Source organism: Wasmannia auropunctata, unplaced genomic scaffold (assembly GCF_000956235.1).
Source record: "Wasmannia auropunctata unplaced genomic scaffold, wasmannia.A_1.0 LD336116.1, whole genome shotgun sequence".
NCBI classification, from domain to species: Eukaryota; Metazoa; Arthropoda; class Insecta; order Hymenoptera; family Formicidae; genus Wasmannia; species Wasmannia auropunctata.
In genome coordinates this window covers 2,183,783-2,210,818 of record NW_012026774.1, presented here as the reverse complement: position 1 = coordinate 2,210,818, position 27,036 = coordinate 2,183,783, and the positions used below count along the sequence as shown (strand labels likewise).

General features: G+C 41.2%; 1 protein-coding gene across 10 annotated transcripts; it reads right to left on the bottom strand.

Annotated features, from left to right (window-relative positions):
* Positions 1–652: 652 nt before the first annotated feature.
* LOC105462536 (troponin I) lies at positions 653–27,036 on the bottom strand. Of its 10 annotated transcripts, none has more exons than XM_011709226.1 (9): positions 26,937–27,036; positions 24,083–24,129; positions 20,239–20,256; positions 19,297–19,425; positions 17,688–17,811; positions 14,597–14,697; positions 5,977–6,020; positions 5,721–5,862; positions 653–1,274 (listed from the first exon to the last, which is right to left on the bottom strand). In XM_011709226.1, the coding sequence occupies exons 2-9, from the start codon at positions 24,095–24,097 to the stop codon at positions 1,191–1,193; spliced, it is 657 nt and encodes a 218-aa protein (XP_011707528.1). In that variant the 5' UTR covers positions 24,098–24,129; positions 26,937–27,036; the 3' UTR covers positions 653–1,190. The 10 variants fall into 10 exon arrangements, with proteins under 10 accessions (XP_011707528.1, XP_011707519.1, XP_011707510.1 ...); XM_011709217.1 differs by lacking the exon at positions 14,597–14,697 and adding an exon at positions 13,444–13,544; XM_011709208.1 differs by lacking the exon at positions 14,597–14,697 and adding an exon at positions 11,475–11,575.

Genomic DNA, 27,036 nt, shown 5'->3' with positions numbered 1-27,036 from the left:
TAGCAAACGTGATGAAGCTGTGTCGAAAGCGTCACTCAATAGCGAATAGTTATGAAGCGAAATCCAGTTAGTGACATACCTACCGTATCTCTGGGTATTGGCTTATCTGCAAATTGAAAAGCTTTTCGGCATTATTCTTATTAATTAACGCTGTGATGACGGCTCAAAATACAAATCCTTTGCAGTATATGTTGCTATATCAGTTGTATCTTTGCGAAAAAAATTACCAAAAGTCGAAAAATAATAAGAAAAATGCCAAGAGCGTATATATCTTTTGTCGAAAAGCTTTTAATTTTAGATCGCAATAGACATAAATAATAAAAATATTATTTAAGTAAATAATAGAGATATTAATAAAAATGTTTTTCTAAATAATTAATCTAATTTCGAAAAAATATTATTATGTATCTTATATCATTAAAAAGTGATTAATTAGTATCTCTCTACACTATTTACTTGGCGAGAAGTAAATAAACAAAAAAATAATTATTTAACAAACATAAAATATAAAAGGTACATAAAATATAAAAGGTACATAAAATGTCGGATATTATCTTATTATACATATCAAAGATTAAAACAAAAACTCTCACAGGTGGAATATGAAAGGAATAGGAGGAAAAACACGTAGGAAAATGACCACACATAGAGATTTTGAGTACGTTAAATATTTTGCTTTACAATAAACCTTAAGTAACATCTTCCCCCCATTATTCTCTCTACAATAATACATCTCCCCTCGCATTTGATTTGCAGAAAGACAAGTTTTATTTTACTTCTTTTTTTTTGTGTGTGAATCCTGCACGCAATTCTAGTGTTCTACGGTGATTTACAAGGTCCATTAAAAAAATACGTTACGTCCGTAAAAAAAAGATGGGACAGGCACACGAGTAGAGTGTGGAGTATAGAGCTACGGATCGGATATTGGACGTCAAAAAATTTCGATACAATCTGGGACGTACGAGCAATCATAAACGGACAGACGGACGGGGCAAGATTTTTTTTACGTGCAACTCACGTTGTGTAACGGGACACATATTAAATTAAATGAATCGATCGTTAGAAAAAAAAAATGTAGAGGAGGTTCTCTGGAGTTTTCCTGCATCGAGCGGGTTATTGACGATGACGGACAGACGAATCCTGCGTTTTTCTCTCGGAACCGATCGAGAATGCGGATATTTTCAAAGCTCTCATGCCTCCACCGGTGTCGGTGGCGCCGCGTCTTCCTCCTTTACCTTCTTTTCGTCGCCCTTCTTCGACCAGTCCGGTTTCTTCTGCAAAATCGAGGAAACGTTGCGTCAAATACATGAAAAAATATCGTTACACACGTTGAAAATTAAACGCGCACACTGGTGTTAGCAGTGTCGGGGATGAACGCTTGCAAAGCTGGGCTATCTGATAATACCAGAGGGGGGGGGGCAGGGCGGGGGCGCGGGGTCAAAAACTCCTGAAAGGGGCTATTCAGTCCCGGACTGCCAAAAATCTAGAGAACGAGTTCTAGACAAAAATTGCTTCGTGGTCATGGTCGTTGTCGTGGATCGTGTCGCCATATACCGTTCAAATTGCGAATTTCTGCGCCAGCTTTTCGGGATTCGCCAGTTCTCGTACTGGCAAAAAATTCTCCGGGAACGCTTCCGGAAAATGTCGCCCGGCGTTACGCGCTCAGTCACGAAGCATCTACAAAGCCGTGCAGATTGTTAGTGAAAATAAAAAAAAACGAAAAGAGACGGCAGAAGAGAATCGCGAGTCTCTGACAGAAAAAAAAAGAAAATAAAAAGAATTTAAATGGAGATTAAAATAGAGAAACTAAGGACGACGCGCGGCTTCCAACGTTGTCGGGGAATGTTGGGAGCGATGCGTTCTAAACATCGTGAGGAAAATCACGAGCAAGCGGAACATAATATTGAAGAAAAGATTGCGCTGAAATCACCACGAACGTTAAAAACGAAGGGGAGCTTCTCCACTATCCTATATCTCACCATTCTCCCACTTTCAAACGCACATACACATCGCATAACACGCGCGCACGATCTCTATTCGTTCTTCTACACCTATATCAACTCTCATCTATCACACGCGTCAATCTCCCCTACGCAAGCAAGTGACGAGCTACAAGTTGGCTGTTAAAGTTTTACCTTATCTTTTGACGCATTCTGCGAACATAATGCAAGAGCAACATTATTAGTCGACAGATAAGACGTGGACACTGATTAAGCAGTACATTTAAATATCACTTAACGAGTAACGCGTCGTTCGTGGCTCACATGGGCGGTGAGCCACGATCGACAGCGTGACTGAGCACGCATATTGATCGTCGAAAGGATATTATCCTCTTAATTATTATTTATTGCAAATTAAAAGAAAGATAACAAGAGATTTTTTTGTGTAAAAAAAAACTATCAAAATGCGTGGCACGATTGTACACAAACAAAAAAAAAAGACAGAGCAACAATTTCTACACAGTTCTGAAAGCATGGCGGCCGAGTGATGGCGATAAGGCAAGCTACAAAAAAGGGTTTCAATTGCGTGATCAAACGACTTTAGTTTCAGAGAGTGCGTGTTTCAGTTTTTTTTTTCCAGGCGAGCTATTCCTCTTTCTATTGATCTCCTCTTTTATTTCTAACACTTTGCATTCCGGTAGCAGTTCCGGCGGCACGAACGGATCTTGCGTGAGAAAGTGTGGCAATTAACACGTGTAAAAAGAAGATAAACGAGGCGAGAGTGTGGTGCAAAAAAAAACGGAAGGCAACAATATAATTAGATAGTGAAAGAGTAGAAAAACGCGAGTGTGGGCAGGCATGTGTGAGTAAAAGCGCTTCTGCCATTATGTACGAAATAAAAAAGTGGAACTGTCAGGCTTCAAATATATATTTCGCAAGCCAATCTCACCTTTTTGCGTTCCCCTCTTAATCTTATATTTTATTTACTTCGCGTGTTGGATTATGTACTGTATGCTATCGCGAACATTTCTGCGAAATTGCATGGACGGTGACAAGGGCGAGAGGGAAAGGAGAACGCGAAATAAAATTCAGATATGGATATACAAATTGGACGGTACTCTAATCGCCGCGTGATGTGTGTCGGAGAAAAAAAAATACATCAAGATAAAGGAAATTAAATGACGCCTCAGAGAAAAGCGAATTAACAAAGTTTTAGAGAGACGAAAAAAAAAAGAAAGAGAGAAAGAGCAAAAGAGAGGAAAACGGTACCGATCCCTCGATAACTGCCGACCTTTCTCCTTATCGAATATTTGAAATACGCGCTCGCGCGTAACGTCGTCTCGCAAGAATTTCTCTTATCGCGCAAGAAAATACGAGCGCGGCGCGCCACGCCGCGCCGGGGTGCGAAAGTCATATCTGATTCTGCATAAAATACAAGGTGCTACGAGCGCATTAACATTCTCGTACACAGCGTCACGTTTCCATTACGCGTAACGGAGAAACAATCGGGTATCGAGATCAGTTCGAGTTATCGAGTTTCGCATCCGACGGAACGCCGCGAGAGACAAAGTCGAGAAGGAAAAATGAAAATCAAGAGCTATCAAAATTCGTCGCGCTGCAGTGAGAAATTCCCCGCGGAGACGAAAGGAATAAACCGTGAAGATAAGAAAAAGAAAACGCGAGAAAGAGAACAAAGGAGAGAGAGAGAGGACGAAATCTGCCGATGAAGGATACGTGAGAGAGCATATCTCGGAGAGACACGCGCAGAGGGAACACATCTGACTTGTTCACGTGCGCTCTTTCTTCGATCGTTTATTGCCACAACTTATCGCTTTTCATATATATAACAGTTGTACGTGAATATTTTACGCAGAGTCAGCTTCTCCCTACGTCGCTCGTTTTCGACCGTCTAGTCCGCGCGGAGGAGAGGGATGTAATCAAATGTCGTGGGGGAGGAAAGGAGAGGGGGCGGCTAACTTTTAGGAATTGTTCGAGCAATTTTCTCACTCGTTAATTTGTTTTCCGCGACGCTAACGAACTAGTTTGACATCAATTCGAATGAACGTCGACGGCGAAAATGCGCTGGTGAACGCGCGAAACGTCGATGGAGAACGATATCAAAAGTGGCGCTCTATACGCATTTGTTTTCTGTTTTTTCTTTTTTTCTTCTTTCCCATGCGCTTTTTCACAACTCATTTTCACGCGCGCGCGCTTTCAGATCGACTGTACAAATGCGATCGGATCGTGTTAGTGTTTCTTCATATGTGTGTGTGTATGTGTGTATACGCGTGTGTATAGAAGTTTCTTTTTTCTGGCTTTTCCGTTTGTTCTCTCGAATTCGTTTTGTGCGTCGTAATTAATAATGTTTGTATTTTATTGAGATTTCGCACTCAAACTGTTTTATTCTCTTTATATTAAATCTACTTCTTGGTCTGCCATTCTGCCTTCTCGGGCTTCTTGGCCTGTGGAGAACAACACAAATTGCCTAGTCAACTACCACTACTACTACGGATACAAGTATGTACATATCTATACGGCGGTCCTTTTGAGGAGATCCCGCTTACTCGACGAGAGAAATAATCGTCCATATAATAAAATCTTTTTAAATTATGAATGAATCATTATCTATTAATAATATATCAGCTAATTGCTGTAATATGCGGAATACTTGCACGTAAGAAACTTGTAAGATCATGTCGAGCAGTGAGAATCGATATCAGCTTAGTTGTCAAAATCAGTAACAAATAACAGAGATAATACATATCTATAATATGAATGCAATTACAAGTGTAAACATATAAACTTTACTAATACTTTACTTATTACTAATTAAATTTAATTACTTATTACTAATTAAACATTGATTGTTTATAACAAAAAAATTATGATAATCTCGATACCTTCTGTAAAGATTTTTAAATCTAATTAATTTTCAGAATGCGAAGGCACCCTGTATACGTACAATTATTATTCAAATTACTGCAGTCATTGATTATTGCAATGATACATTTTGCGGTTAATCGATTTGCATAAATTCAACATCCTCGAAATGACAATAGCCTCATATATATTTAACTGAAAGTATCCGCGGTTGGATGAATCGATGATTAATTACCGCGCGATTACCCGCTGCTCGAGATTTCCGAGAATTTTAGCTTTCAAATTAGCTGATAAAATAACGTTCCTCCAGGGAAATGTATCGTCACAAATAGGTATTTTAATAGCAATAATATCGAAATGCAAACAACTGCGATGAAAATTGCGGATCTCCTAAATTGGACGCGGTACACTGAACGGAAAAAAACTGCTTGAACGAAGAAAACCTGCCAATTGGGTTTTGTACACAAAAAGAAAACCAGGGCTACAAAAACTGTTTTTTGATTCATGATAAAACATTTTCTATACTACTACACGCCTACCCGTCGCGTGCGGTCGTAAAAAATGAGCGTCCCTTGCAAAACTCAATAACTATCAATGAATTTATCAGTCAAAATTAAGAAGAGATATAAAATACAATAACAAAATAGAAATATAAGACGTAACTGAATGAATAAAGGTGAAATAAAAATCATATTAAATACTGCTGAAATCGACAAAATAACACATGAGGTAAAATTCTCAAACTTATATTTCTATAAGCTTTTATATTAAGATTTCTTTCGTCTTGATAAATTCAAAGAACGCTTGAGTGGACCTTCGACGGGTAGGGAAAAAAACATTTTTGCAAAACGATTCACATCGCCTAGACGCGAAGATTTTATCGAAAACGATCATCCTTACCTCCTTATCCTCCTCCTCCAAGGTGAATTCCTTCTTCTTGACTTGTTTCAGCTGATTACGGAAATTGAACTCGGCGGCTTTCTTTTGGAGCTTGGCGAACTTGTTCTCGTATTTAGACACCTTCTTCAGGGTTGGTTTCATGCTGAAAGCGACAAGAAAATAATACAATAAAATACATATATTCTTAGTACAAGTATTTTCCAGCTGGAAATTGCGTGATTCTTGATATTATGAAGTAGGAACGAAAGATACTTACAATTTACCTCGGAGATCGTTGACCTGGCTGTTCAAGTCCGCGATCTGCACGTATCGAATATTTCCATTAACATCCATTACATTCGATATTGCAACATAATTTATTCACATGCGCACTTTTAATTTTTTCTTTATATACAAGGCATAAGAGAAGAATTTACCATATCGAATACGTCCATCCCTTACAGAAATTTAATATTGCGAAAGTTGCCAAATAATCACTTATTTTGATCGAGTATTAAAGGTACTGTTGGTTGGTGTTTTTAATATTTAAAATAAATAATTATTTGACACTTGCAGAATTAAATTTCCGTAAAGGATTGCGCAATGATATTTATTTGCAACGTGACGATATTCGAGCAAATGTAATTTGAACAAAAAGTATACTCGATACGTTCGAACTTTCAGATTTACAAAGATAAGTTTTTTTCCCCCACGAAACAGTAATTCTTGTATATACAGTAAAGAAACGTCGCGTATTAGGATTAAACGCGGATTAGTGGACTCACGTGAACGGCATGACAATCCAACCACAAACGGTTAATCAAGAGAAAGAAGAAAACGGACACAGAGGGTCAGTCGAATCAAACCGTACATCGGCGTGCGTCCTGCGTGGCAAAAGCACAGGCGAAGAGAGAAAGAGAAAAGGGATGTTACACGTGTTGAGCAAGCGAGCGGATATTCAGCTGGCGAGCCACTCGGCGGATCGAGATTGACAGTAAATTGGCTTGCGGATTAACTGCAATAGCGGATAACGGTGATAGTTTCGGAATAGAGGAGTAAATGATAACGGAAAAGTGGGTGGAAAGAGGGGGAACATGGAAAGAGGGGGGGGGGAGAGAAATCAGTGGAATAAATAATAACTGGGAAAATTGGGATGTTTTTGCTATTCAAAACTTACGACACATGTACAAAAACATTCTAAAATGAAAAGTAAAAGTTTCAGTAAAAAAGAAAACAAAATACATCGACGAGAAAGAGTTTATACTACTCGCAAATACGCGATGAAAACAACACTTTGCTTTGTTTTTTTCTTTTCAAATAGAAATATCGCGGTTAAAGTTATTTCATTTAGCTTTGTGACAATCAAAAACAAACACGTATACGTATACATAAAAATCAATAATTGCAATTTCATAGAGATAGCAGGAAGTTTCTAAGTAGACTAATTGCAATAGCGATTCTAATGCATTTTTACATCTGGACAATTGATAAATTAAATCTTATTTTCATATCTGGATAGATACGCAAATTGACTGTGGGATTGTTTCCACAGAAATATCAAATATCCGTCTAATCAATCGCAGAAACTCATGCAAGGAGTAGAGAAATCGTCGAATTTGTTGCATTACGTACGTAGAATCGGAATAGATCAAATCTTTAAATATATAAGGTCGACTCGTAATTGTCATAGTCGTCATTGTATGAATAGATCTCCGTTTCTGAAAACACTTTTATCGCTCTTACACGGGTGACACAGATTATTCTACTTTTCTGAAACAGTTTCTTCAGAAGCGAGGCTTTGTTCTAAAGCCACTTGTCGGATTCTCTCCCTTTCTTCTTCTCAGGAATCATTTGATCGTTATATTCTTTTTCCCTTATTCTCTTCCTCGCGTAAGTTACGAGAAAGGAAGAGAGCGGGAACGACAAAAGAAAGAGAGAGAGAGAGAGAGAAAGAAAAAAGGAATTGGAATAGAGTGTGAATTTCATTTTGGCCAATCAGGGGACCGGCTGGTCACGATCAGCTCTTTCGTCCGCCGTGGGTGATGAGAAAAAAATTACAAAATCCACTACAATCCGTTTTCTAGACTGCCAGAGCTCTGTTCGTCTCATTCGAAGCGTGAAACTAATCCCACGAAATCGATATCCGGTTGATTTCATTCGCTACATTTTTGCTACCGTTTAATATTATGTCGGATGTAATACGCTCCAATTATCTCAGAATAACGTTTGTTTTCCAAGCAGCGGCGCGTGAACACGTTGAAACTGTTTTGAATGCCGCAAGATAATCGTTGTCGGCATCGTTGTTATAATGCACCACGTGAATTGTATACTGTACCGTAAACAATTCAAGTTCTTGATTATATAAAATTGATTGGACTGGCAACAACAATATTCTGTTCGAAAATAATGAAAGGGAAATAAATTTCTCTCGCAAAATCTTTTCGCGAGAAAAAAGAAAACAAAAATTAAAGAGAACAGAGTTCTGCCAAAAAGAGTCCGCTATTTACAGCCTAATTGAACACCATGACAAGAGGACACTGACAGTCGGGTGTGGTGCGTGCGAATCGGTGCAAAATCAATTTCGCTTCACTTTAAAGACATCGTAGACGCCTGTACGTGTTCACTCCAATGTCTCTCTCGTGTGTGAGTCTGGGATATTTCGTATATACACATCTATATTATCCATCTCACAAAAATCAATGGACGAGAGCAGGGAGGTTCGATCGAACAAAGAGATGGCACAAAAAGAAAAAAAGAAGACGGGGAGACGCGAGGGGGGTGGAAAGGGGGATTGCGATCTGAAGATTTTCACAGCATGGCACTTCGGTTTCGTGATCTCGTAATCCATCTCCTGAGCCAGTCCACCTTTGTGAGAGTTAAAAATGGAAAGGAAAAAAAAACACGTGTGTGACAAGGAGAAAATAGACAGCCGACTCTACAACTTTTAAGGTGTTTATGGGAAGGTATACGATAATCGTTTTCCGAAGTCGTACGAAACTGATTTGTACCCCCATGGTCGACCGAGTGTCTGTATACCCCCTCGTGTCGAACTTTCTGAACGTTTTCAACGCTTTCTTCGACGCGATCTCGCAAATATTGCAAAACGATTACGTTCTTCTTTTTTCTTATCAAACGACAAGTTTGGATAGTTCACAATGTAGATAAGACAACATGCTTTTTTTCAACACGTTCCAGCGACGAAAGTCACGCCTCTTATCGTGAAAATTCGCACGTCTCTATTCACGTGTTATGCTACAATAGAATAGGAATACCGAGTCGATTCGCGACAGGTTGCTTGCTTTTCTTCCTTCGCGATGAATATGAAGTGCCATACTTCTTATCGCGTAGCTACGAGAGTATACGGCGTATTAAGCTCCATTAATTCGACTCGCGATGTTCGTTGAAGATTTTACCAACTTAAATCACGGAGATTAATAGAAAAGTTGGCGATAGGCTAAAGTGCTCATGCAGCTATTAATTCGGCAGCACGTTTTAAATCATTTCATTTTCATAGATTATCGTTATCGTATCCTTTTAATCAGAGAAAACCGTTCAAGCGACTTCGCAGCGATAATTAAATTACTGTGATTGACGTCACGAATATATGTCAATATTCTCTCTAAAGCCAACGTAACGTAAAATAATTGGCGTCTAAAATAACCATCTCGGAATGAATCTGATTTTCAAGAGAGATTTTCAAAGAGAAAAAAAATATTAAGAAAAAGGAATGCAATTTCTGTCAATTTATTATCGCGTAAATATTATTCATCTGTTACACTCACAATATATTAATTAGGTAACGAGAGTATTTATTTGGCGATAATTAATTTACGTAATGAAACACGTTACTCCGGCAAACAGATATTTCAGTAGAATCTACCTTTAATCACGTGACGCTTCGAAATATCAGACAGCGATCGGTCAAGTCTTCAATAACACGAAATTAATCATCATCATAATGGAGCCATTCGCCTGTTTCCTCGTAATCCTGTTACCGTGTCCAACAACGTTAATTAACCCGCGCTCATTACGCCTATACATAACGCGTCTCTTAAACAGTTTATTAGTTAGAAAAGCCATGCATGCGCGGTAAAGCAAATTTATTTGTACTTGGTGAAGGAAGATATCCTTGGGTGTAGCAGAGAGAGTGTTAGGGGCAAGCAGTGGGACAGAATAGGCAAAGAGAGAGGGATAGACAGAGAGAGAGAGAGAGAGAGAGAGAGAGAGAGAGAGAGAGAGAAAACGCATAAAAAGGAAAGAGACGAAGAGACGTAAAGCGTAAGATGAAAAAAAAATGATAAGAGAAAGACACCGTGAAAGTCGTAATTTCCCGATGTGTGTACTGTCGTTTCTTTTCTTTCGCTACCACTTCTGATTTTGCACCGCTTGTGATTTTACACCTACGCACGCACGCACGCACGCACGCACGCACGCACATACACGCGCGCACGTGGTCTCAGGCATATACAGTGTCAGCTTAGCTCTCGCGTGAGACCAAAGGGGGTGCGGGAGGGAGGAGTGATCCCTTTCGGTGATCCTCGTGGGTGATATATATAAGTTTCTTCGATTGCGTACTTTTTTTTTCTGGCAACAAATCTAGGGCAGCTGCTTCTATCACTGCGAAATCTCGTGCGCCCATCTCGTTTCACGATCATTTCTCTCGGCGCGGGCGCGCGCGCGCGAGACGCAACGTTAATTATCACAAAATCTACTCTACGGTCGGCAAATCCGCGCGTGCGAATCAATACTGCAAACTTTAAGAAAGTGTGTACAAGGAGATATATATTTATATATATATATGTGCAGTATATACGGTTACGGAGTATATAGTAACGCAATAGTGGCGTCTTCTCTATAAGCTTGCCCAGCCCTGACTCGAGAGAGTAAAGCTTTTTTTTTTTTTTAATTTTCGTTGGCGAGTTAGTACAAAGCTCAGAGAGATATATTTGCGTTACGGTTAGATAATAGAAAGAAAGAGAAAGAGAGACAGTATAGATTTGTGACAAATAGATACGTTATATAAGAGAGCGAGTGGATACAGTGTGCGTTTAGCCAGACAGCGAAGATAGACGTGGAGAAGTGAACAGGCGGGTTGAGAACGGCACGCTACGCGATAAAAAGAAAAAGAAATAGGAAGAGAAAGAAAGAGAAAAAAAGAGGTAGAGCAAAAAATATGTGACCGACAAAAATGTCTTTCTCGTTGCGGCACTTCATATCCACGTAAAAAAAAAAGAGAAAAATTTCCCTTCCTTATTATTCGCGACGTTCGTCCGTTTTCCGTCACGCTTCGCAAAAAGATCGCGTTAAAAAAAGAAACTAAGATTGATCGTCGTGGATCGTCGGCTAGAGACAGGACTGATCAAGATTATAAAGATTCACGGGGGTAGCACCAAAATGTCGTCGTCAAAAGGTTCTCTTCACTGTGGGAATCCATCGGTTCGCGCCGCCCGGTGCGGACTTGCGTTCGCGCCCCGCGAGTGTGTTTTCTGAACCAAGAAAAACATCGTGAAAGAGAGAACAACAATCGAAAGAGAAACGTATGTACAGAAAGGGGGATGGGCGGAGAACGAGAGACAACGCGAAGAGAGAGACCAGAGGGGGGGGGGGCAAGATACGGGTTGACGCCCTTATCGTCTGATATACGCGAGGGTGAAAGGGGAGGGGGGCGGCAACGAACGGGAGAAAAGTGATCAAAAGAGACGTGCGATCTCTGACGGTTGCTCTCTTTCTCCTCGCATTGTTCGCCGTTGTCGCTGCTTTTCACTTTTCCTGTACCTCGTAGTCCCTTTTCCGAACTTCACGCTCCAAATCCCACTTCTGACCCTCACAAAGGAAGACGCGGTCGTAATACATTTGGCAAATCTTCTTCAACTCCACTACAAAGAATACGGAGAGTCTCTCAGAAATCTTTGGTTCCTCGATATGTTTGCTTTTTTTTTTTGACAACTTAGGCGCAGCGGAAGGGGCACAGGCGGAGCGAGAGACGGACTCTAGTCATCATGTGTGATCGATCGCGCGCGTGACATGCGATGCGAAAGCTGTAGGATCATCTACGTCATCCACGAATCTCGAGTCGCGAAAAAGTCACGTGAAAGTGGAATATTACAAGTATAATATTCAGCTTCCTATCGAACTAAATTAAACGTGGGACATAATAATGAAAATAATTAATTTATAAAATCTTATTTTTAAAATAATATGCGAAGAAAAAACGGCTGCAAATTTAGCTGGAAATCTTTGGAAACATAGAAAGAAGCCATGTTTGGTGTTTGTTGTTCTATTAAAATTATTTTTAGATCTGTCTTAGCCAGATATAAATTTTAAATCTTTCAGCAAGAAAGCTCTTTCCATGTAAAATCCAGATATACATTAATAACGGTAACATTGTTGTTTACTAAATAAATAAACATCACGATATCGAAGGATAATTCTTATTGCATTATATGAAAAAAGCTAAAGTGAGCCCGACTTTACATATTTTAGCGAAGAATATAAAAACCGCGCGGCTCGAATACTAATAGTAATGCCGCGAGAACGGGACGACGCTGGAATCCCGATGAGAGAGAGCCCTTGGAGCTCGCAACAAGCAAAACTTCTAAAAATCTCCGATTCGAGTAAATTGGCGGTCCCTCTCTCGTTCCACGTGCGCGGTAATAAAAGTTGCGCGGCGTTCGAATGCTTAATCGCGCGGGGACGAGTCGGGCGGAGGGAGAGGAAACCCCGAGGTGTTTTTCCTCGGCGTGCGATTCGTGGCGGGCGCGGACTCCGCCCTGTGAAGTCCCTTTTCCGTGAAAATGGAGATCGCCCTGATCGTCGGCCCTGAGCGAGGATATCGTACGGCTGAACATCTTCGAAACTTCGATCTTCGACCCATTCGCACGTCCCGGACTGTCCTGAACGTGATTGGAGGTGGCGCGAATGAAAAAATAAACCGACGCGATCGCGCGCGCATAACGCCGTGTCGACGTGTCTGGTTACCGCACGATTTCTCTTACGGAACCGAAAAATTCTATTATTCTATTATTCTATACTTGTTGCTCGTTTATACCTGTTAAAAGTCTGAATGAGTTTTAATCCGAACGGATTAAAACAATTGAGCAACACAAGGGGACAATTTGAATTGAAATTAAGTGAAAACGAAATCTCGCTTTTGTTTCTCGCGATCGCGCGAGCATCCTCCCGATACGATCTGCACTGCAACTCTCAACGGCACTGTTGGTACCGTCGCATTATCGTTGCGCAGGTGTTTTATATGATAGAAAATCTGCGCAACGACAATATGACGATATTAAAAATGTTACAGAAACAGTTACAGAACTATAGTGCTGGAGATAACACCGCGGCTGCAACGGCCGAATGGCGCCGAATAAAAATAGAAACAAAAGAACGGCGATGCGGATAAAAAAGTTAATGCTTGGGTTTGCGGTTTTCTCCAAACTGTCCCCAAAGTCTCATAGAGAGTTTGGAACATTAGTGTCTCGCGGCATTTCCCTATCTAACAATAAGAGACGTGCAAACGTGCTCGTACACCGAAGGTTCAAAGACCCGTCAACCAGAAACTCCTTCGAGAACCATTCGACCAAGAATGTTACTCGGTCAAGCACGTGAGCGAAGTTAAAAAAAAAATCATGTTGGTAAGGTCGCGGGGAGAAAGAGGGGCGCGGGGTGAAAGTTGGACAAAAATAATCTCTATGCGGGTGACTCGACAGGCTCTCTCTTCTTTAGGCAAGCCGATCGTAATTACCTCCATCTCTTTCAACTTAATTTGCCTCTCGAGGTCATACTTATCGCCCTCGAGTGAGGATAGTCTGTTCCAATATGCCGAACAGATCGTCTGCAGCTCGGCTAAAAGAACAAAAAGTTATTGGAAAAAAAGGCAAAGTGGAGTCCGCTGAATGTGTTTTTCGTCATCCCTGCCGTGTCGGCTGTCTTAAAAAACTCGTTATCGTTTATTATAATATCGTTTGAGAATTGCAGCTTCAAAAATAAGAGAAAAAGGTGAATTAAAATATTACCATACGGTGCTATGTAAAAGTATAAAATTGCGACGGCTGTTATCCAATTCATTGATATCATTAGGATAAGAATGATAACACTTCTACATTCAATTCGATTTGTTATCATTCTTATCGTATCTGTCAACGAATTGTTCCGTCGTAGCTTTTCGTTTTTTTTTTTTCAAAACTTTGCCATGTTTAAAAATGTGATGAAAAATAATGCATGTGACGCCCTGACGGATTCTCCGTGATGTGATTTATAGTATTACTACGAAGGATTATTCGGGGAATGTAATTAATTGGGGGAATGTAATTGAGGGAATGTAATTAATATGGGGGGAGAATAGAAAAGAAATGAGTCTTTCGCGTTGGAAGCGAGAAGCATGAAGCTGACAATCGCGTGATCATTAACTTGTCACGGGAGGCAAGAGGGAGGACGAGGGAAATTCGACGGGGAGGGAGGAAATTCAGCGGGGTGAGAAATACGGGAGGGACCGTGTGAAGAAGGGGATCTTAAGTCTGGCAGTGAGGAGTACTCGCAAGTGTGGAAAAGTGAACAAAATTCTTTCTACTCATGTGCGCCTGCGAGAAATTAAACGTTACTGAAGACAGATCTACGTTGAGCGATTCTACGAGTCGCGAGGGATAACTACGTTAGAGAGCTGCTGCTAAAGAAAATACTCAGCCTCGAAGTGTCTACGCCTAATATTATTACGGACAGCTTTATGAGTAATGCAAATTGGAACAGTCGCTAAGACATAGCGAGATGTGCTTCGCGCGTGAAAGAGAGAAAGAAAGAAAGAAAGATGAAAAAAAAAGAAGAGACGACTAGAAAAGAGTATTTGGCGTTAATCGCAGCTCATCTCTCTCGTTTGCGACAAAAAAAAACTTTTTTTCGACCTCTAAATCCTTCTTGGCGACTTCGTACTCAAGGTCGTACTTCTCCCCCTCGAGAACGTTGATCCTCTTATGATACTGGGTCAGAATGGACTTCACAGTAGCTGTTAAAATTCAAGTCACTCCTTTGAGAAAGTCCTCGCGAACTTAACCGTTTATCGGCGTAGATATCGACGCGTTTGTCGCTACGTAACGGGTACATGTTGTACACGTGGATGTATTGGCCGATATATTTCACAGACGATTCTTATGTTTAAGACTGTCTTAAGTACACAGAAAGAATGACTTTGCTGAAAGATCTTAAAATTCAGCCAAATACAGATATGAAAATAATTTTGTGCTGGATCATCGAAATAATTATGTTGGAAAGTCAAACTGCTTGCTAGAATATCAAAATTTTATGCAGCGTCGCTTATAAACTCAATATTGAGTTTTCAACAAAATTATTTTGATGGCACAAAATTATTTTCAGATCTGTATATCCAGCTAACTTTCAGCAAAGTCGTCCTTTCCGTGTACATAGTTTTAAGTTGTCATAAGCCGTTATCATAATCACAGAGTCGTGTTAGCATTTTCAGACGCTATTTAAGACGGTCTTCAAATAAGAACGGACTCCTTGAATACCGGTCATATATGTATAGTAACGTTTTGCGAGCGATACAAATTCGCGTTTTGCGTGTATGACTTGAACGAACGATGAAGTATAAGGGTGAAGTATGAGAGTGGAAAGTGCGAGAGTCTGGGGGAGGGGGGGGTAAGAGAAACCGGTGTGTGAAAGCTATAAGTCGAAATGTTATAAACTGTCGCTGTTCCGCAGTGGTGTGAGGACAGTCTCAAGTTTCCCAGCGAATGAAAGCGAGCTCTTAAACCGTCCTTCCGGAGAAACGACTTTCGAGCGCTAGACATCGCTGTGAAAATTTGAAACAATCTCGCCGTCTAGGGAGCGACGATACAGATGCACATAGATATTTCGCGCGTAGATCGATAAATAATGGCAAGGGGGAAAACAACGGATGGATGTGTACAATACTTCGCAAAATGAAAACAGCACATCAGAGGTTTTTCGTGAATAATAGAAATCAGTACAACAGTATTATGGTGTGCGCGTAATATGAAGCAGTGTAATAATTTATTATATTCAGATAATACCTGTGTAAACGCGTGTTCCAAAATTAATGTTATTCTGTTATTCTGACGTATTCGGGTTTTGCGAGAAAAATAGAGTGAGCAGTGACAAGCCGTATTAATACAATAATCAAGATGCGAGTAAGATCCATAGTGTTCTTAAATCGCCATTAAAATTCGCCAGAGATTCACGAACAGAGGATTAAATACGAAGAGAGCAGAGAAGAGACAGAAGACAGTAATGAGAGAAATCGCGCGCACATTAATGCGGAAGAGAAAAAAACAAGATGCGGACAGAATCAAGAAAACTCGACGGCGGTTTTTGTGTTACGTAGAGAGATAGAAACAAAAAGAGAAAAGAAAAGTGTGAATGGAGAAAAAAAACGGTGCGACGAAAGAATGCGAAGCTCGTGTCTCTTGCCCGGACCGCAGAACGGAAGCTACGACGAACGATTCAAAAGTTTCAGTAAAGAGCCGTAAATCATTCAGGAAGTTGCTCGATAACGATTACTCATCGGCTCGTTGGTTGATGAAAGTGGCAAGCGATAAGCCGAAATTGCGAATCCGCTCAAAATAAATGGAAGCTTTTAATATTACAATATTTTTTAATAATTATTACAGTAAAATAACTGGAGTAATACAATTCCCTTACAGAAATTTAATACTAGAAGGTAGTAATTAATTATTTATATTGAGTATATTAAAAGCACTGTTGTTCTATATTACTAAAAATAGATAATTTCCAGTATTAAATTGAATTTCTGTAAGGCTTGTAACAAAGCAGAGATTCTTTTCGATTTAACTTTTTTTTTTTAAATGCTCCATTTTTTTTTAATTGTTTGTCATCATTTAGATGCTATTTTTATCGCTATTGAACGGTTAAATATAATAGCCAGCGATGTTGTAAAATTGTGCAATCAGCAATCGCGCGGCGCTGATCCCCTTGCCAAAACTCTAATTGCGTTCGTCGTCGCTTTGCGTAAATGTGCAACCGGGCGGAGATCGCGGTGCGTTACACAAGTGCAACAACATTGAGCGTCGTTGTTACTGGTATCGTGAGTGCCGCGTTATCATACTGCCACGTCGCGTAAACGTTCTCGCAACTCTGTTGCTCTCTCAAAAAAAGTACCTCGAAGTCCTTCTTCTTAACAACATACTCGATGTCAAATTTTTTATCCTCCAATGACGAGATCCTATTGTGGTACTCGCGCAGCACGCGCTTAAGGGTCTCTGTGTGGTTTATCAGAAACAAAATAATGTAACACAATAAAGAGACGCGCACGGGAGAGACGTCGCGTAATTTCGTGTATTCAGATCGTCTGAAGTGTATCTTGGATATTCACGTTTTTTTCACTTACACTTATTTTCTATTGGGATTCGAAAAGTTCAAGATAGAATTTTCAGTTTAATCTTGAAAATCGTATATATGCCAATTACCGTACCTTCCGTATTTTCTATATATTCTCGAAAACAAAATTTACTAACAACAATCTGTAAAAAAAGATTGATAAAACGCGATGGGAAATAGTAGTACAATAAAGTAGTAACATAAAGTTTCGGCCTGTAAAGATGAACACTGCATATTATTATTAATTATTGCGAAAACTTAATGAAAAATTCTCATATTCTACTTTCATTCTTTACATAAATGTAACTTCGCCTGATTAAAGACTATTACACAGATATAAGAAATTTTCCCTTAAAAAAATCAAATTCTTAAAAAAATGATTTGTGCGGTTCAGGCAGGTCGACGTCATATTAGCCTTTCAAATTCATTGTTTCTGTGCAATAATCCTTGCTATTAACCGAATCGATTAAGTGGAGATAAACGTAAATTTGCAGTTTTACTCAGGAACGTTTTACAACGCGAACGAAATTTGTCCGAAAATGTAGGTACTATACTCTGCTAAATATAAAATGTACTATAAATACGGTTTTTCGTAGGATTGCGAAACGAGGCAAAAAGTACCTTCGTTGGCTTCGTCGACGATCTTCGGCTTTCCACAGCGCTCCTCGATTATGCGCCTCCTCTCGGCCGCTTTTCTCTCCTGCTCCTTCTTCAATTCCTCGGCGGCTTTCTTACGCAACAGCAACTGTAAACATATGAAAAATTCGTGAGGTTCGGCACGACGGGGAAGAAAAAACATTTCGTAAGCAGACGAGAGAGGAAAAAGTTTTGGCAGGAAAATTCGCTCTAAAATATTTATGCGCACCCCGCCAACGCGAACCGATTCCTAATAGCATGAAATTGACATAATTTAAATGGAAATGCGAATTTATATTTGGTAGCGGTTTATTATAAACCGTACGAACAATTTACATCATACGCACTGAAGCGGATTATTATTATGCTTAACTGATAAATATAAAATCGCCCATTACGCGATCGCTTAATCGTGTACATTAAAACGGCCATTAAAACAAATAGACTTGAACGCAACGCCATATATAATTAATCTTTGTGTCTACGTAAATGCCGTGTGGTGCAATAACAGAAGAGCGAAATGGAAATAAAGTAATATAAAGCAGTATAAGCTACGACGTGTTAAGCTTACAACGCTCGGGACTCGAGTGGAACGTTTCCGTCCGTGGTTTACTCACGAAATAATTTAAGCTCGCGGCTAACGCCTTTCTCTTACGGTCAAGCGGCGAGATACCTAACCGTCGGTCGGAATTCGGAGGGTAGCAAATATTGACGCAGTGAAAGGAAGGGGATGGAAGGAAGGCGGATTTACGGGAAAATAACATGCCGGCGGCGCGGCGTGCGCAAAAAGATTTCTCCAAGAGGTAATTCTGCATGCACACGCGGGGAAACTTTATGTACTGCGACTGCGAATGTTCGCGACGGTGCATGAAGAGATCGCGGGGGAGGGCGGAGGGGGTGAGGGAGATGCATGGATGTTCTCCGCAGAGAGGATGTTGCGCGACGATGGAAACAGAATGGCGAACGTAAGGCGGGGGCCATAAAGTAAAGGTAAAAAGACGAGAGAAACTTCGGAAAAAGTTTCGGACGCTCCGCGTTTCCCGGGGAAACAGAACATCGAAATACGAAGAGGGAGGGGGAGAGGGAAAGGGGGTGGGGAGGAGAGGCGAGGAGAATAAGAGAAAGTAATAGGGGAATGGATGTATGGGTGATCGTTACGAGAAATATTTCGCGAGAAAAATCGGTGCACAAAGGGCGCAAAGAGGATTACCGTGATATTGACCCGGCCGGCGCGGCGGCGGCGGCGGCTCGAACAACCCGCGCGAGTAAAAGATTATGACGTGCGATGAGGCAATGAGATAAATCGGGAAACGCGGAGGAGTTCGGAAAACTTGCTTGTCGATAATGAACATTCGATGTGCGGTATTGATGTAACATAAAACATACTTCTGAAAGAGCCTGGCGCGGCATTAACCGTTTTCATTGACGATAAAGAGAAATATGACGAACGATTTGCGACGAATTTTACCCGCGATCAATTTTTCAAAGAGGATATCCCTTCCTCCCCTCACCCCGTCCGCGACTTGGGAGAGAACTCGCTCGGACGCGACGCGAACCAAATTCAAAAAGGGAAGAAACAAAAAGGCGGACTTACCCTAAGCTTCTTCTTCCTGTCGGGGGTCATGAAACCCTTCTTCGCCTTCTTGGCTTTGGAAGCCTCTTCGAGGCGGGCGCGGACCTCCGCCCTCTTCCTCTCGGTCTCCGCCTGTTTCCTCTTCTTTTCCTGCATTTTTCGTGCGAAACTCCCTTAAAACATCTCATCTGAGAAAGCCCTGAAGCGCCTTCGTGGTACGCGAATTCAAAAAGTGTGGCGCAATTCGAACTCATCTAACATTTTTCGCACTCCCATCCCTCTTGCCTTTCGAGGCTAAACTTTCGCGAGTCTCAAATTGAAGTGCCAGTGCAGTTACGAAATTTAGTAATTACGACAATACAAATTCTTGGAAATAAATACATGGGAAATTGCAAGTGTACCGATATTAATATACTTTACTAAAATACTAAAAAAAAAATATTAACCTTGATAAATACTAGACTAGAATATTAATCTTAAAATAATTTCTATTGTTATTATATCTTCACTGCAAATTTAAGTGTGTAATAAGTGCCTTTGTATATGTATTTGAATTAGTTAGAATATGTGTCACTTTTACACAGAAAACTAAATCATATACATATATAAAGGCATTTACTACACATTTGAATTTGCAGTGTAGGGCTACATAAACGACTTTCATATCTCTCGCCTAGTATAAACGATTTTCATTATATAATACAAAAGCATAAACAAGGAGAGTTTTCTGTACACTATACATATTTTGCTTCTACCTCAAGGAACGTGGTTATACCGTGGTTTTTGATTATTTTCGCAAAATTAATATCGTTAATTCAGAATATTTGCAACGGATTTTATTTCGTAGTAAAACGAGCGCGTAGTAAGTCCCGTCCCGATGAAAGGATTCCTTTCATCCATGGTAAGTGGCCGTCCTTTAAGAGGCGACTCTACGTTTCATAGCTAGTTTCCCCTCTTACGTACATCCTCGATGCGCTTTCTCTGCAAAAAAAGAGAGAGAGAACATTTCTCGTTAGTATATTCTCTGTGCCGCGGGTCGTATGTACGGCGATATCTGAAACACTTTTTGCAGCACGCGGATCCTTTCGACTGTGAAAAAGGATATTTCTCAACGACGACGACGACGACGACGACAATGGGAGGGGGGGGGGGTGAAAGAGCGCGAGAGAGAGTGCGAGGGGGCGCGAGTTAGAGACGAGAAGAAAAGATTACGCGTTCAGTGTTCCAGATTTCGCCATCAAGAAATACCTTACAAAGCATTAGCGTGTAGCGCGCGACCGTGTTTTCGCGTGTTTCATGGCAATGCGGAGCTAATGGAGTCTGTCTTAAGTGATATAACTTTGTCGCTGTTAAGCGCTACAACAGCGTACCCCGGGCGAGCATCTTGTAATATCGTTTTGCACAAACTGCCGCGTTTCGCTTATGACATTACACGCGCGCGCTCGCGCTTTCCGGTCGACCATTAGCTCTGCCTTCTACAAGCTGTGCAGATCTCACCGACGTGTGAATCAAAAGTAAATCGTAATCGCAGTCGTGTACGGTGCAGAAGCGGTAGCGCGTGGTGAATTTTTGTTAGAATTCTCACGACTTTAATCCTCGAACGGACGTTATTATAATATCGCGACGTGTCGTACGCGTAAAAAACTTTGTTGACAGTTTGTCCTTATAAATAATTAATAATTAATAATTGACTATAAATGACTATTGACTACTAATAACTACTAATGCCTATTGGCTATTAATAATTTACTATTAATAGTTAACGTACACATATCTATTTATGCATAGAAATGCATAATATGAATAGAAATGCGACGGTTTCTTTTTTCTTTCTTTATGCACTTTTATTAATCATTTCTCGATAAATTGTCGATTTAAATTTCGTACAATGCTATGTGCGATGCGTGCTGCGTATAAACTCCGTGTGGTGACATTAATATATAACACATTTATATGAAGAGAAAAATAAAGCGTTAGACACACACAATGCTACAAAGAAGAGCCGGAAGACACAGAAATCACTCCACATGCGATTTGTACCACATATATGGTATCTACTTTACCCCAGATCTGTTCGTTCGTTTTACGTTTGTCTGGTGCGCGTTCTCGAGAACTTTATGTTTTACTATAGCTTCCCAATTAGCTTCAATTGAAGAAAAAGCAAAGGCACGAGAAGACTGTTGAGCGTTTGCTCACAATGGCACGGCAAAGAATGGAGGATCATTTAACGGTTTTATTTATCTGCTTCAATAAATATTGTACGATGTTATAATAAATTTCAAAAGTATATTGCAAAATTGTATGATATTTTAAGTCTGTTAGCAAAATTTAAATCTTTAATGGATTTTTCGTATTTAAATGTTAGGAGCTTGTAACATTTGCGCAGTTCAAACAACGGCGAAGCTGAAATAACTTCAACTGTACACTTGACGCCGGTATAATGCAAGCTTCGTAATTATCAATAGAAAGTTTGTACAAGAAGGACGTTCCCCGCGTCGACTTGCTAAGTTATCGCTCGTGACTCCGAATAAACGAACCGTCTGCAAAACTGTGTTCATATAACAGTGTTTTAATCAGTAAATGGAAGTTCTACCGATCTTCGGTAGAAGACGTTGTCCCCATTGAGTGCACTCGCTGAATTTCGCTTCGCGATATATATTATACCGACAAATATCAGATATTTTCTCGTTTTTAAAGACAAAATTTTTTTCTTCCTCGTGCCATCGTGAGCGAAAGGAATTAAACCGCGACGAGCGGACGAATTGTTTCATAAGTACAACCTAAGAGAGAAACGGTAAATCGATTTGGAAAGAGTGGGGACAGAGGTAGTACAGGATGAATTAGGACGAGAAGAGCATGATGTGACGTTATTAATCGCTAATCTGGGCGATCAAACTCGTCCGAAAACGCTATAAGAATCTCTGGGGTACCCTAGCTCGTGATACATTCTGACATATAGATCCGTGCTTCTGTACTCGTCTATCTCCTCTGTCGCGGAACCTCTCGAACTTGAATCTGTGATTGAAAATCGGGAAAGACTTTGTCCCACCCCTCCCCGTCGCTGTTAAAGGATAACGCGAGTGACGAATAGCTTGCTCGAGTAGCAGGAAAGATGTGGTATAAAGTAAGACGAAGGGATTCGGCACGAAGTAGAGAAGAGAGATTCGCGTTAAATAATGCCGAAATAAGGGGCGAGAGAGCGTGACGATAAATCAGACAAAAAGTCCGGGCCGTAGGGCATATAACGGGGGGAGGAAGGGGGGGGGAGAGAGAGAGACAACGGACATGTCGGTCGTAATACGACCAGTCCCATTTCCCGTTTCCCACGAAGCGGAAATTTTACGGTGAAATTTGCGGGATATATGTTCCCCCGTGCCGCGCATGGGTCCAAAAACCTTCATTAACTTTTACATTTGCGGCCCGCGCCGCGCAAATTGGCTTCATTATACGAAAAGAAAACTCTATCCCACCGCGCAAACGAAGAATTGTCGTCCGCGTGGTGGACATTACGCCGGGAATGATGTCACAATCATCAAGAGTAAAGAGCTCGGGGGAGGGGGGGGAGGGTGGCGCGAAGGGTGGGTGGGCAATGAATTGCTTATTTAAGAACGCAAGAGACGGAGAGTCACCGTACTGGTGGAAAATTTCCGTTCGAGAATCTTTTGAGGATGTACTCTTTCGTGATATAAAAATCAAATATTGAGAATGAAAAGAATATCAAAGTACAAACAAATAAAAAATGAAAGTACGACGAGGGGAGCGGAGGGGGGAAGGGTTGCAACGACCGAGGAATATTGGGAGTGGAAAGTTTCTTACGAAGGAAGGGAAAAAAGAGGAGCGATGGATAATCACGACGAGAAGCGAGCTTCCATGATCGCCTCGTCATTCTACGTAGCATATAAATCTTTTTCAGGGCGCGCAAACTATGTGGCTCATCCTTGACCACCACATCTATATATCCTCTACTAAGCTGCTTCAAAATGCCACTGTAGGAGGAAAAAAAACGAGGCTCTCGGTCTGCTCAAAGTCCTCGGAGCTTTACACATAAAAGCTTGATATCGTAGAAGTATAACATTGAAGGAGAATGATTTATTCATAGAAACGTGTATTTGAATATTTTTTTTTTTAAGAACGGCGTGTCTCTCGTTAAAATATATTACGTTAAAATATTACGATGAAATATGTATAGCATAGAATTAATTTTAATCTTTAGGGATTATAAAATTATAAAATTATGAACATAAATATAAATTAATTTATATTAATTTGTATAAATTGATTTTAAAATTTACTTACTTAATAATAATAATTGTTAAAGAGTAACGCGCTTAATTTAAACTTTTCAATCGGTTATTGAAATTAGATTTTCATCAAATACACTTTCCGTGTAAATCGAGAGATTCGCGGTAGAAACATTCAGTAGAACCACTGTTCTATTTTTATTGACAAGGTCTATACTATTTTCGTTAAAACTACAGTTTATGCTAGCGGTCTCTCACAGAATCGCACAAAAAGCACAAACAATGCATACCTTTCGACAGTAATGCTAATTTGTACTGCTCGATATCAACACGTAGGATGCGAGTGTGGTATTTCAGCGTTTCCGTTGTCCAATATGCGGAACAATAAACGGCGAAAATCCACCGGAGATATGAAAAAGAGAAACGTAACGTTAAGAGATATCCGATACGCGTTTTCCACGGAACCGCATGCCATATGGTCCTTCCTCGCTCGTCCGCCTTTTAAATAACGAATAACGACGCCGAAGACACGAGAAAGAGAAGCCAGATCCGAATACACACCTAACCTCGTCGTCCGCCATGGTGGTGTCTTGGTCTTGTTACGCGCGTCTACCTAAAAAAAAAAAATAACAGAAAATGGTGCAAACGTTATTATCATATATTAATATATGTACAGTGGCTAAAAACACCTTGGTATATCGACACGAGCTATTTAAATAGCGTTGTTAATAGCGTACCATCGGGAAACTCCCCTCTGATCGTTAAAATAAATACGCGCCTGCGAGATGGGGGTGTGCCAGCTGACATGGGATAAGATTGGCCGCGGATGACGCGGATCTGCGAAAGTGTTTGCGCGTGCATATACGTTCCATCGGTTGTCAAACGCGGAGAGACGCTCTTCCGCGCTTCTCCGCGATGCGTAAGTCGCGCCAGCAAATGGTGCGAGCGAAAATAATGGACGGAATCGGACGTCGGGGGTAAATGGAACGCACGGTCGGCGCGCGTTCGCATTCGCCGCACGACGGCGAAATAACATAGCGGATAACCAGAAGAAATTGATCGCCGCGCGACGCGTCTCCTGTCCCATTCGGGATCGCCGCCGACAGGCGCGATCGATTCGTTTCCTGTCGCGCCCGCCCGCCCGCGCCGATAAATCATACGGCTCACGCGTCGTAGATTTCGCCGCTTAAACCGCCCCGCGTATAGCGCGGGGCGAAAAGGCGCGCGCGCGCCGCGGCAACGACGACGGTGTAGAATATCCGGCGCGCGCGAAAATAGACGGCCGCCGGCCGTCCCCACTTTCCCGCGACGTGCCGTCGCGTCGTCGCAGGAACGTCGGGTATAACGTCGACGATCCAAATTTGGATGCAACGGCCACGGCGGTAGATATTCCGCCGTCGGCGGCTTCAACTGGATTCGATGTCGAAACGGCGAGGCGAGCGGATAAACAAAGTCGTGCACGTCTCTATACGAGATAGAGCGAGAGAGAGAGAGAGAGAGGAGCTTGCCGACGAATGCGCACGTCAGCACGTCTCGCTATTTGCGAATGACATTTTGTTCGGCGGAGAAGATGACGATGCTCGAGAGGAAAATATCGCGCGCGTGTATCAGCGAGAGACACGCCGATCTCTCTCTTATTAACCGGAAACTCCGCCGCCGTAGCGAAATATCGCCTGCCCTGATGCCGCGGGTAAGTGGTATCGACTCGCTGGAAAACCGTCTCTCGCCGCCGCGCCCCGAGACGAGGGATCCAACGAAGTTTCAAAACAGATAACTTATATAGGTAAACTTCTGTGCGCGCATATCCGAAATTGTGCAATTCGGTTAGAGAGATAACAATTGCGCCGTTTAGCGGCGCCTCTCGCGCTGCGACGCGCTCGTTGTCGCGGAGCTTCAAAACATTCAAGAAGATGGATTGTACCTCGTCTACGGTGCGACACACTCCGCATTCCGAAAATACTTGTTAGGAGCGTCACGGTTATACAAGCGAAACGTAATGCAACGTAATATAACGAACGGTGAAATAAGATGTCATTAGCAATATGCGGAGTAATATATCAGCCCTTTGTGAACATTTACGTTATTTCGTATTTTTCCCCGCGTGCTTATTGCATATAATAATTATTATTTACACACACACACACACATCCTCGTTTATTAATTATGACAGTAACGCGCAATAATTTGCCGACACCATTTTGATTAAAATTACTGTCAAGTAATAAGAAATATTTTCTGAAAGTTATGGTCTAATTTCACAGAAATATATTTGTCTAAAAATATCTCTTGAATGTTTTAATGCTGAGTTTCTATATATACTCTGCCTTTTGATCTCAGCACAGAGCGTTGACGTGGAATTCGAGCGTTGCATAATCGGGATATAATTTTGTTGCATTGCGTCACGAATGACGTTAGTATGCGAGAAATATTGTATGGGGTATTGAAACTTTATGGAAATCGCACAGTGATCGAGTTTCTTTTTACTTTTCGTCCATTATAACTGTTCGCACTGTGCTGCAGCGCCTTCTTTTATGGGCGATCGCCTTTGCTAAGTATAGATTTCCTCGCGCTCGAACCATTCCGAGACACGTCCTATCCTATCGAGACGCGCGTACCATCTCCGATATCAAAGAGGCAAGCACTGTAAAAATAGACGCCCCGCTAAATCTCATTAAATTATGTGAGACAGTTAAAAAGAAGGCGAAACCCGTTCAGGGGAAGCTATACATTCTACATTGTTGAATCTCGTTAAGTTAAAGAAGATAACGCAAATATTTCCTTTTCCCGTTGAAGAATTATAAATTGCCCTAGAAAGTTTATCGCAGAATAATAATCAAAATAACAATAATGATCTGAACATTCATTGACGGAACTACAATGGAAGTTCTACAATTTCTCTTGATTACGATTAAAATGTGAAAGAAGAAAGATCGAAAGAAAATGGTATGCTCGGTGCACACGTATTTTGTCGAAGTATCCCGAATAACTCGATCAATGATCGAGTCGGGCCTATAAACGGGAAGAGGTTGTCGTTCATCACTTTCAACTGCGCGTCACTTTCGAGACGAACGATCGCTCGTCTATACGATCGCCGATCAGTCACTGCCTCGGACAGAGTCTCGGGGGCGAATCAATCGTCACAACCTTGAAAAGTATCTTTCATACAGCCACTCGTTTCACTGACACTCAAAACTTCTCAACGATTCTCCCTCGAACATCGAAACAGCATTTCAAAAGCAACAACTCATTCCTGGAGGAAGAAATCGGAAGAGTCTTCCATTTCTTTTTCTCCTATATCTTCAAAGATTCTCCAGGCTGCCTGCTGAAGAAACGAAACGGTCGACGGTCCTCCGGGACACTCTCTCGCGCTGGCGACAATGGCGAGGACAAATCGCGAGGGCTACAGGAGGGTAGGCTTACCTTGTGGAGAAAGCTCGCTGGCTGCGACTGGCCAACCGGACCTTAGGCAGCTGACTGTGCCACCGTGGATACCTCGACGACTTCGTGAACCTCCATCGTA